Consider the following 13,071-nt stretch of genomic DNA (forward strand, 5'->3'; position numbering starts at 1 on the left):
AATATATGTATAATATTAGTTAAAATCTTATTTTGTTGTTGTCATTTAGCCAGCTAAAAACACTGCAGTTCTTCTGAATATTTAATCAGGACATTAACAGCCAGGCTACAGTATAGCCTACTACAGGTATTAAATCGGAAAATATGCTTATTCACTTCCTTGTTGAGAGTAATGTGAGAAGATTGATACCAAACTCATGTTAGCAGCTTACAGAGAATTGGAAGCTATAGCTAGAAGTCAGTTAGCTTAGCTTTGCCGGAGACTGGAAGCAACACTTTTCACATCTAAGTCTCAGAAAAAAAAGCAAATGCTTTACAAAATGTAGAACTACTGCCTTGAAGCTTTCTTTACTGGAATGGTTGTAAAATAAATCACAACTTTGGTTTGAAGTCTCAGTCGTCAAATTAAACCCATCAATTCTTTTTTTTATGTTTGTATTGCGTCGTCAGCCAGGACATAAACAGCTCAATATGTACAGTAGCGTATAATTTAGGTATCAAATTGTCATTGTCAGTTTACTGTGAATGTCACGTTCTACATTTTTGGGTGAGTGTGATACTTTTTTTTAACTCCCATGAATTTCGCCTTTGTCAATCCTCTGTGGGATCATCTGTGTCAGCTGCAGCCCTTATGAGAGAGGAGACGATAAGGTAAGGCTCCACTCCGCTGGGCCTTTTCCTGTTTCACCCATCAGTACAATGCGAAATCAGATATCACAGTTGAGGCATTTTTTATGTTGCATTACTTCGGCGAGAATGATTTCTGGGAAGTTTTGCAATATCATATTGTGAAATGCTGTCGCTTGTGTGAATCTCATTTGAAAAAGAGACCTTGTCAAACTTCTTTTCGGACAGCTCACCTTTCTTTATAAGATGTTTCTGGTAATGGAATTCATATTAACACTCACACTGATTACTCACACTGTTTTATCACATCTTGTGTTTCTCGTGACCTTGCGCAACCGTCACAGATCAGGAGTTTCCAGTGGTGTAACACTCAAACTAAATTACTCTTCTTTTCCACCGGGGCAATAACTGATAAAGGTCAACAAATATAATGCCACTGACCAGAGGATGGAAAATTCTTTTAGACATCGATCTTTCACCGAGATGTCTGACAAAAAACTGCATGTCAGCAGAGTTAACTGTCTCAGGAGCCGGGGGTTGTGTTTACCCCGTGTTATTTGATCGTTTCGTATTTACACCAAAACACATGCGGTCGAGCAGATCGCACACACACACGTGAAAGTCAAAGTGAGAGGACAGACAAAGCCAAACACAGTAGATAACACAACTGTGCCCACAACTTGGCTTCCCTGACTTGTTTGATAGCTAAACTCTCACACAGGTAAGTCATCTCTTTTCTTATCAAAAGAAGCCTGGTTACACATTTTCAGTTATACTTTGACTCCGCTGAGAGAGGTGATGTAAATCATTCCTCAGAGTACAGCAGCCTGGCTCTGAGCCACACATGTAGCAGGAAAGGAGAAAAGCTCTGGTGGAATCTTTCTGTCCTCGGAGCTGAAGAATAACTCAGGTCAGGAGACAGCGCTGTTTAATCCTCAGCGAGTGAGGGGCGTGGACCTTTGTTCTGTGATTCACCTCACTGGTTTGTTGAGCTTATCTTTCGGCTGAGATAGCAGTTTCCTGCGGATGATGGCTTTGGTTGTGGCCCAGGATTGTGGGTCAGAGATACAGAGTTTGCTGATTTGTATCCTCTTTTGTTTAAACTTCCAATTTGTTAGATAGTTGATTGTTGAGTCTCGTTCCCAACTCGCTTTGGGTTGGAAGGCCGGGCCAGCCCCACACCCAGAGCGTCACTGTTTGACAATTTGGGAATGAAACTCAACAGTCAACTATCGTACGAACTGGGCCTTTAATGTGTGCAGCTGTAGGACTGGACTGATTATAGGGGGCAACACTCAGGAATCCAAAGTTTCCTATTGGTTTGCACATTAGATAATAACCTGCTACACAGCTCACATTAGCTGTATTTGTTGTATTGACTAATTTGTCAGGGTTAGGCTTACCCATAGGTTAGCCATAGGTTACCCATAGGTTAGCCATAGGTTAGCCATGGGTTAGCTAGGGCTACCAGATATGTTTTGAAAGAAACATAACTGCTTCCTTGATTCCTTACAACTATTCTTTTTCCTTTTATTCAGGAAGTACTGTCTAAATAAAATAAATAAAAGCATCAAACGATCTGATTGAGGTATTTGTACTTAACTTGAGTATATACATTTAACTTGTATTTATATTTGTACTCCGACACATTTCACTCCATTACTTTACAAATTGGTATTTTACATACAAAGCCTCATCAGCTTATAAGGGGCAGTACATTGCTTTAAGTTAAACTTGACCTAACTGTATGTACAATTCAAAAATCAGCTCTGTCTTGACCAGATGCCACTTAAACATGCTCCTTACACATGAATAAATCAATATTATAATATATAAATCTTAACAATGACAGTCTGTAGGATGATGGGTACGTGTGTAACACTTCATAATAACCATTGTTAATTAATGGTTAAGTAATAGTTAATTAAACTTGTAGTTACTAGTTATTTCACTGCCAACAAACATTGAAATGCTTTTTAAACATATATTAAGCAACTGTTTATTGTAAAGTAGCAACTGATGTTTGTTATACTTTGTAAATGGTTAATAAATACTGTTTAGTTCGTGTGTAAACATTATTTGAAAGTTACAACTAATGTTTTTAAACCTGTACAAATGCTTATTAAATACTTTGTAAAGCATTTCATTGTTTACCATTTATTATAGATGATTATTATAAAGTGTAACCAGTGCTATCACTGTTGAAACTTTAAGTACATTTTAAATGTAGGACTCTTGCATTAATACCATTTTTGTTTTTAAATGATGTTATTACACTTGAGCAACTGAATACTTCTTCCATCCACGGACAGTCTTCCCTCACCATAACCGAGCACATTGCGCTGTCTAAAGATAACTTCTTATAAAAATCTTAGTCATGCTCTAGTTGCCAGGAGCAGATACTGCAGGATAATAGATGAAATGTATTGGCAGCGATATGCTCAGTTTGAACATTTGGTGTTGGCTGTGAACACCGGAGCGACCATCATGTTTCATATAAAGCCTGTTTAGACAGCGTATGAGAGACACAACAGCCTCCATCAATCCACTTTCATCGGGAAGAAAATTAACAGGAACATTTCAGCCCAACACCATGCTGACTGTGAAGCGTTCAACGACTCAAATCATAAAATTGAATTAGAAAGTTCTGAACTCAAAAAGATTGGACTCAGACGAGTTGATATAATTAACGTTATTAGAAGATTCTACCGTGTATAAAGTGTAGTGGACTGACCAATGTTGTACACACAGAATATAAGGGGCACCCATGGGTGATTGTGGCCCTGCTGTTCACAAGCTGTTGTAGATAAGGCCACCATTCTCTCATTTTATGAAGCGCTGGTATTTAAACTATGTCCCCATCTCTCTCACGGACGTGGAGCTCAGCTATGTCTCAACAGGTGGTCCAGGTCCAGCCGGGGAGCAGGGTTCAGGAGGCAGGTCAATGGAGTACTGGCCTGTGTGAGTGCTATAAAGACATGGGAGACTGTAAGTGTCCGAACATGAATCATTCAGTATGCAGTGATAAAACATCATGAACTTTACCGCATATCTGACATCTGACATGTCAGACTGCTGAACGTTTACTGTAAGCTGCCATGTTCTTTGTCCTGTGAGCTGATCTACTGTGTGTGTGTGTGTGTGTGTGTATGCAGGCTGCTTTGCCCTGTGCTGCCTCCCAGTGTTTACCTGTAAGGTGACCAGTGCAGTGGGTGCCTGTCCCTGCCTGCCTCTGCTGGACTGCATCGGCTGTGTCCCGCCGGCCTCTCTGGCCATGAGGGCGTCTGTCAGGCAACGATACGGCATCCAGGTAGCACGGCACAGCATCCGCTTTTCTTGTACTTCTCAGCTGTTGGACCATCCAGAGTAGCTGGGGATCGATAGCTCCCTATACTGACAACATAGAAGTCATGGCATCTTTACTGTACATACTCACCAACATTTAATGTGCCTTGTGTCTGATTCCTTTAGGTTTCCCCGCTCATTTATTCAGTTTTTTCCTTCAATATGTAGCAGTCTGTGTGTTTTTTTGTCATTTAGGTGAACAAATCTTGAGCACTTGACAGGGCAGCATGACTTTGTTAAGTTTCACTGATTTTGGATAATCTTTGGATCGATTATATCTTCCATTGTTCTTGCATTACCTTTACAAAACATTAATTCCAATGGGGGACATAAGAGCATTAGAACAAAGCCATTGATGTGTGTAGGAATTCATCAACTATTCGCTGAGCTGATCAAAAGAAAATACTTTTTGTTCAAATTTTCAGGCGAAAAAGTCAAACACTTGCTGGTTCCAGCTTCTTACATGTGAGGTATATAAAGAGTCTTGGTTTTTGGACTGTTGCTTGGACAAAAGAAGCAATATGACGATGTCACTTTGGGAAATTGTGACGAGCATTCTGTAGGTTAAACAAGCAATCGGTAAATCGTGAAAGTAATTGAAAGATTAACCGATAATGAAAGCGAGCGTCAGTCGCAGCCCTTTCTCAGTGGTCTCATTTCAACAGGTAGTGAGTAACAACCCTGCAATTACACTAATGGCTTTCACAGCTTTGACAGCTGCCACGTAGCTTAATCATCCTTCCTCGGCGTTGTGACAGAAGAAATTAAGTGACTGTGAACGCATCGTGGGAAAGTGAGAGTCGAATGTGTGATCACATTCTTCCAGTCAAGTGGAGTGGCCCCTGTGGCAGCGATGCTGTGATAAACACGGGTCTGAACAATGCGGCTGATTGCTTTCACTCGCACCGCGCCGTGTCCCCAGCTCAATTACACCGAGCTGCTGAATAATTACAATCCGTGCCGAGGAGACGGAGACGTTTCACTGATGAATCACAATAACAGCGCACAGGGGAAATAGCTGCAACACCGAGATGCGCCTAATGACAGTGGTTATTACTCTAGCAGTACAAAAAGTGTTCTGTGGCATCAGATAAAGACAGAGGATGCAGTGAAATCAGGTCACATTTATTAAATTAATAAATCTGAAACTCCAGCCATAAATAACTTGATGAATAAACAACCAATTGTTGGTGCCTTTAAGATCTACCAAGCTGCCCCGGCCGCCCACCCGCCGCTCCACCGCCATGCTGTTTGTTCACACTAAACTCTCCCACACCTGCCTGCATGAGCACACATCTCAACAGACATCTGGTCTCTGTCACTGATCGCTGCCAATACCAAACAGATGCTCCACATGCGAACAGCGCACGGCCGGGGCCAAGTTGTGCGAGTGAGATGTCCGATAAGCCGAGCCGGCCGTTTTTTTCTGGGACAGTGAAGAGAAGGAGCGATAAGGCAGGAGGTGGGAGTGGTTGGAGGCCAGGCAGGCAGGAGCTGGAGCGCTGCCACCGGAGAGAAGGAGGTGGTTGGTAATGTAAGCTCCTCTGGAGGTGGAGTGGGCCGCGGAGCGCTGTCAATACTGCAGAGAAAAGAGCGTGGACGCTGCCAGAAGATCTTATGAAAACAAGTCCCAGCATGTAGGTTGGTGGTAGAGCAAGGCGATCACATTGTCATGGGTGGAAAGAGACAATGCTGTAACAATGTGCGACAGATCACCGCAGTCAGTTGGATGTGCATTTTAAAGTTTTGGGTTACCTTTCTGTGCAAAGTCTGTGGACTTGTTATGTGCACAATAGCTCTACTTACTTTTCATTTGAAACTGTCAATGACTTTTTATCCACTGCTTGTGACATGGCTCCAGGGTCCTGGTTGGTCAGTCTGCCACTGGCTGAAATATCTCACCAGACTGACCACATGTACAGTGTGGTCGCCGTGGGATGATCGCCTGCCTTTTCCTCAAGTTTGACATTTGTAGTTCCAATGAAATGTGGATTTGATTGGATTACATTGAAGTTTGGAAGAGACATTCACGTCCCCCAGGATATATTGTAATAACTTCTTAGGATCAGGTCAAAAAAGTGTCCAACACTTTGGCTTTGGTCCAAAAAACTATCGTCACTCCCCTTCTCCTCAGCTGTGCTTTGTCGTTAGTGCCACTGTGGCAGCAAATGTTAGCATGTTGCTGATATGCTAAACTAAAATGAGAGCATGGTAAACGTCACATCTGCTTAACATCTGCATTTAAGCATTGTAATTTCACGTAAGCACGCTGATGTTAACATGTAGCTCAAAGCATCGCTGTACCTACTGTCTGCGCTACCAGGATGTAGATTAGCTGTGCTCAGTATACAATATTTCCTTTCCCAGGATCTGATTGGCGTACCCTGATATTCTTACACCAACCCTAATCTCATTGTACGTATCCACAGTGGTGTTTCTGGACACAAGGGCATGCAACGCTTCCAACCTTTGCACATGTGACCAACTACACCCTCCGACAACCACGCAAAAAGCGGCTCATTTGGAAACTTGGAATCAGTCTTCATTTTAACTCGACAACGGGTAGTTTTTATAGTTCTACAGGAGCTTCCAGAGTTCCTGGTGTGCATAACTTAGCCAGACTTCAACTCTCTGAGAATGAGGAGTGGGCAATGTGACGCCCCATCTCTCAAACGCGACGCTACGCTACCAGAATGCATTGCACAGCTGCTCGCGTGGACATTGAATAGGAAGCGTAGAAATGACAGAGCCTGTGGACACGCAGCATCACTCTCCATGCCTAAACCTAACCAACCCAACCAACAAAGGCAACGAGTACTAGCCAATCAGAGGAGGAGTGGGGTGGGTCATGACTTCAGTAAGAAAAATATGGGTTGAGCACACATTCAAATGAATGAATCTTCACTGCCGGCTGAGAGCGCAGTTGTCAGTCCAAAGTGAATGCACTTCTGAACTGAGGACAGTCAGAATCGGTGCTTCATGACTCAGCAGTGATGCGGTCAGTTACTGTTGTTTACAGAAGTGTCATTGAACAGTGATACAACTGATCTTAGATAAAACCTGAACAAATCTTTGAACTGAACTGAAGAGAATGACTCAAATTGATAAAGTGATTAGTCATTTCCACCTTTACAGAATGTTAGCTTTGTCATTATGGGAATGTCAATTTTTTTGTCAAATGAGCATTTAACTCAAAGCACCAAAGCACTTTTTTATCCTTGTATTCAAGGTTTGATTGCTTTTTCTTCTTTACTTATTTTCATTATTCCGAGCAGATACATGATGATACAATGTAGTCTGTTTAAGTGATGATGTAATGATGTTTGGCAGGGAGTGATCGCTTTGGTTAATGTCACACTCCCACGATGAATACTCAGGGGAGGCGGCGCAGCGGATCCCAAGTCTGTTGCCCAAGAAGTACATGTGTGTAGATCTTACTCTCAGGCGTTCAGCGGTTCTGCTCTTATGAGGCTGCTTATCAGCTCTTATAATGCACTTGAATCGGACCTGTGAAGATGGGTAGGGAGATTACTTCGTTGGTTACAACACCTCCAACGCATGATTGTAAAGCGACAGTTGATGACTGATTGAGCTGACGGTAAAAGTTCACAAGTGTGTTATGATTGAGGCTGATTTTCTTTTGAAGAGCAGATATCACGATGGTGTGATAAAGCTAGAAGTTATATCAGTCAGATCTGACAGAAACTCTTCACCTGGCTCTGAGTTCCAGTGCTGACTCAGTATCATGAGGCAGAAACCACATTCTACATTCTCTGATCTGCCTTCTTACTGTGTTTCTCAGACTTTATTGATTTATCAAATCTCAGCCCACCAACATTTCCATCCTGACATTACTGACGAGCTCTTTATCCTGGTTGCTGTTGCTAAGAGCAAAGACTTGGCTGCAAGATCATCACTGTCCTCAGAGGGGGGATATTTACCGGAACACAAGAGCACGATTATTACTGTTACACCGACAAAAACACAGTCAGCAGCTGTATGCTACTGTACATTTTTCTCTCATTTTTATTGCCATATTTACTTTGTTTGGGTCTTGAGCATGTAACATTTGTTTGTCTTAGATTTATCGAAAGGAAACATGACATTTTTTTACATTTTATTGTGTGATGTGAGTTTAAGATCACACCAGAGTGCAAACACAGAGATGCCACATTGTATACATCAGTATAAACTATATTTTCTGCACCTGAATGCAAATGTTCACCTTCTGTGCGAGCCTCCCACCTGTGTTCAGGCCTCTCTCCGTCTGTCTCACAGGGGAGTGTGTGGAGCGACTGCCTGTATGGATGCTGCTGCTATCCGCTATCTTGGCTCCAGATCTCCAGAGAGCTGAAGAGAAGAGCAGCATCCCACGCCTCCTCCTCCTCCTCCTCCTCCTCGGCCAGATACACCACTCTCGCCTCCCTGCAGGGGGCGCACTTGGTCTAGACGCACGACGCAGCGCTCCCTCCTTTCCTCCTTTCCTCCTGGCCTCCGCTGCCGCCAGCCCTCCTGGGTGCAGGAGCTGATTTAATCACACTTCCTCCGGTCTGCAGCCACTCCCTGTTACCTCGGAGAATTCAGCAGGGACACAATGTGTGACACGGAGAGGAAAGTTCAGTCCGACCCAAGATGAAGAGAAAGAAGTGTGATAAAAAATAGATTTAAATAGGCTACTGGAGCAGGAGTCATTTTGAATGTTACTTTGAGTTTCTATTTAGCATTTATATTATATTCTTATTGTTCTGTGTTTTACTGAAGTACTATTATTATGTACACTTTTCAGGTACTTCTACATTACTTGGTATTTTGTACTTCTACTCCACTACATTTATCTGACAGCCGTGATTGTAAATGACCTTTCACATTAAGGACGTTATTTATAAAATACATTTCTTTCCTGTGACCTCCTACAGACTGTGTGTAGTATCATGGTTCAGGTGCCTATCAGTTGTAAGCAGTTCCAAAAGAAAAAGGCTTGTGCAGCAGAATTTTCTTCTTCTTCCTTCCGTGCCCTCTCATTAATCAGCTCATGGCCCCTCAGATGTATCGCTGGAGGGGGCCGAGCACATGCAGGGTTGAGAACCACTGGAGCACCACTGGAATTACCTTTCTGTGTATGAAATAGATTAACAACCAGCTGCTTAAATCTAAAAATGTTACATAACAGTTGATATCACTGCTTTTATTGTTGATACTTTAAGTACACTTAGTCTGTACTTGAACTGAGTGTTTGAATGCAGGACTTTTATTAGTAACATGGTAAAAAAGTTTTAGATTGTTGTATTGGCACTTTTACCTTAATCAACATTATGTAGAAATTAGCTTTTAGAAATTAGATTTGGCGCCCCCCACAGTTTATAAGTGCAACACCACTGTTATAAATACAAGTCCCAGGTCTGTGACAACTTGTCAGACTTAATGTAGGCGCTAACTACAATCAAAATTCATTAAATCTTCACATTGTTTTGTCTTAACACTGTGATCTTACCCTCTCACTGAAGTTACATAGTGCAGAAACAAGTGATAGATACCATTCACCCTATAACAAGACACTGTACCATCAGAATGATTCTGAAGCTGTTATTTTAAGATAAAAAAGTACATAATGTTGCTTTGAGGGAAAGATCTGAATACTTTTTCCACTATTGTATTCATGAGTTATGGTAATGCAAACAGATTAAATGGCTTTTGCTTCAAATAGACTGTAAAGCCTTATTTTGAAAAGGGTATGCAGTTTATCTTTATCTCATCACTTTTGTATAGAGGGATATGTTGCATGCTGCTTCATTAAGAAATGGTTAAAATGTCATTCCTGGAATCTTTTAGTCCCCAGTGTGGCATTATTACACTAGGACAAAGGGCGAGGTGAGGAAAAAACATGTGAACCCCAAAAGTTTTATAAGCAAAACCAAAAGCAGCATTTTTTTCAAACGATACAGTGAATTTCTTTATATTGTTATTTCAGACACACAAGAATTTAGACATCATAAATGGAAAAATGCAGCTTTGACTGCTGATGTTGTACAAAATATTCCTTGAAAATAAAATTGTGAAATTAACTGTTGATGCAGTTTAGGTTAATCACTTAACATCATTTGTGACTTTATTTCTATCTTTAAGTTTTCTTGGAGACAGAGAGGTTTATTGGCAGAAAGTTTTTAAATCTAACAAATGGGGAAAGCACACACCACACACACACGATCTCAGCAACTGATTTACTATCTAACACTTAACATTATCGAAGATATAACAAGTGAAATCAATAAACGTGGCTCTGCGGGACTTGTTGCACATTCATATGTTGGAGAAAAAAGTGCCTGTTTCAGTTGATTTAAGTGATTGTTTTAACATTTCACATTAAGATGAATCACTCTGACATTTGAAGTTAATCAGATGGTCTCAACAATCAGACTTGTTGACACCTGACAGAATTTTACTTTTGTATAATGTACGATCACGCAAGTCAAAATCAATCCAGTTTAATGTCATTCTGTTTACAGGCTGGCCTTGTGTACAAAATCCAATTTTGTTGATTATTCGCGTGAATCGTATCAAAACACCCAATGTCTCAATACAGGTCTGAAAACAATTAAACAACGTGAATTCGAGGAAACATTCTCGTCTGTTCTTATCACAGCCTCTATGAACACAGTCGCACACGTGAGATATGAGGCCATACGCACTTTGTAACATGATGACATCAGAAATTTCAATGATGCTTGACTGTACGATCTGATGTCTGACTGTCAAAGGTATTGTTGCATGTCAGACTGGACAGACCAGTCGGTGACACGAGGCCCCTGCTGTCCTGTCACGCTCACTGCTCTGCAGCCGCTCTATAAGACGCCACGCTGACCTGCAGATCCATGAACTCCGACTTCCTCACGGGACAGTAAGGTAAGGCGATCCGCTGCTAGGCAGGATGACAGATATATATGAATATTGCTAGAATGCAGATCAGCTGTAGGACAGATCACAGATGTAATCAAATGTAATTGTCTTGTATTGCATTTTTAAGGGAGAGCTACCTCTCCTAATATTTGACGTATTTAACCAAACTCTTCATTGGCTTGGTCTTTCAAATGTTCAAGTTTTAATTGCAATCTATGTATTTCTGACACCTTTCAAAAAACAGAAGTGATTGACCTCTGTCGTTTTTTTCTTGCTTCCTGAAAAGTCGAATATATGAGGTTTGATGTGTAATTGTCATGACTCAGGACACTATGAGCGTTTACTTCTCTTTCCTCAATCTAGAAACTAAAATACTTGACTGTATTTGTGACGTCACCAGCATCTCAAATGTGTTTAAAGATCTCTCAGTTTCAAGAAAAGCTTTGTGGCATATGAGAGATTTCCAAGACTTGTGATACTTTTTATACTGTTTTTGTACAAACCTGCTACAAGGTATGAAATCTAAATATAGGCGTAATTTCCCTTTAAGGGCCAAAGTAGTGGAACAGTACAGTGCACTTTTATTTGCAAAATTGGACATCCTCAATGAGCACATGGATGTCAAAATGTCAAGACATCACCCAGTGAGCAAAGAGTGGTCTAGATCACGTCTTTTAGACATCATTTATAGACATGCAAGCAGTCTAAAAGACGTCCTCTGTGGAGCCAGAATGAAAGTTTTTTATACGTCTTTTCTGGACGTTGTATAGATGTTTATATTTGGTTTATCGACTAATTCTGGCTGTCAATGGACGTCCAGATCATGGCCTGGCCATGTCAATAGTCAGGCCATAATCTAGACATCCACTGACATCCAGAATTAGTTGAGAATAGACGTTCATACTGGCCATGATCTGGACGTCCACTGACAGCCAGAATTAGTCGAAAAATGATGTCAATAGTCAGGCCATAATCTAGACATCCACTGACAGCCAGAATTAGTCGATAAACCACATATAAACGTCTATACAACGTCCAGAAAAGACGTATAAAAACTTTCACTCTGGCTCCCCAGAGGACGTCTTTTAGACGTCTTGGATGTCCTTAAATGATGTCTAAAAGACGTGATCTAGACCACTCTTTGCTCACTGGGCAGCTATTGTTCCATCATGATATCTAGGCTACATTAACATTACGCTCCAACACTTCCAAAATACAGAGCATTTTCATTTACTTGGCAAATATACAGTAGCTGTTTGCATTTTCAGGGACAGTTTTAGCCAAAATACAAAAAAACAACATATTTTTCCACTTACCTGTTGTGCTATTTATCCATCTAGATTGTTTTGGTGTGAGTTGCAGTGTTGTGGGGATATCAGATGCAGAAATATCTTCAATATAAAGGAACTAGATGGCACAGCAGTTTTGTGTAGGGACTATTTTCTTTCTACTGGGTCACGACACAGAGGGAAGCATACATTTACTCATGGACCAGACGTCCGTGGTCAAGACATCGCTGCGTGTCAACATTACTGGTGTCTTAAGCTGAACTGTGGCGTCTGCAGTGGATATCTCCATATTATTAGTAATAATACCGGCTGCTCTGTCCACTGCCTTACATTCAGTCAGTATGTGTGAAGTGTTGAGCCGAAACGCACACTAAACTATGAGGACGATGGAGGAATGTGTGCTGATTTTGATCAGTTTCACAAATAATGTCACAGCTGTCACATGAATACTCTCTCTGCTTTCTAGGAACCAAGAAAATATTCTTCTTTTATCCATCAAACAATGCAGATTCTAGATGAACAAAAAATGTGTTAGTCCAAAGGGTAGAGGGCAGAACTTGTAGAGTATTTAATCCCTCAATTTATCTGAAAACATTACAGTCACCGTACTTAGAGCACCATGGATTTCACCACAGAGGAAGGTACAACAAAGCTGCATTACGCGACCGGCCCATTCGATATTTTTCCACATCCTATGATGCAGTATTCTTATCAAAAATGCACGAGGTAGCAGATACATGAACAGGTTAAAATGTTCTCATGAATGCAATCTCTTGGATGTCAGTGTGTTGTGGTATCATTTATTACAAAACCATTGCTATTTTGTCAAGAAAATACACAGGGCCAAGGCTTTATCCAGCATGTGATCTGGATCTGTATTTTTTTTAAAATCAGAAGCTGAATTCATGCCTGAAAAC

General features: G+C 41.1%; 1 protein-coding gene across 1 annotated transcript; it reads left to right on the forward strand.

Annotated features, from left to right (window-relative positions):
- Nucleotides 1–3,514: 3,514 nt before the first annotated feature.
- Nucleotides 3,515–8,456, forward strand: LOC311251186 (placenta-specific gene 8 protein-like; the record flags this gene model as incomplete). Its single annotated transcript, XM_084343535.1, has 3 exons — nucleotides 3,515–3,614; nucleotides 3,782–3,936; nucleotides 8,250–8,456. 3 exons carry the CDS (start codon nucleotides 3,515–3,517, stop codon nucleotides 8,418–8,420), a joined length of 426 nt encoding a protein of 141 aa, XP_084199661.1. The 3' UTR covers nucleotides 8,421–8,456.
- Between the last annotated feature and the right edge of the window lie 4,615 nt (nucleotides 8,457–13,071).

This window comes from Pagrus pagrus, assembly GCF_965226575.1.
Source record: "Pagrus pagrus genome assembly, chromosome: 22".
Taxonomy (NCBI): Eukaryota; Metazoa; Chordata; class Actinopteri; order Spariformes; family Sparidae; genus Pagrus; species Pagrus pagrus.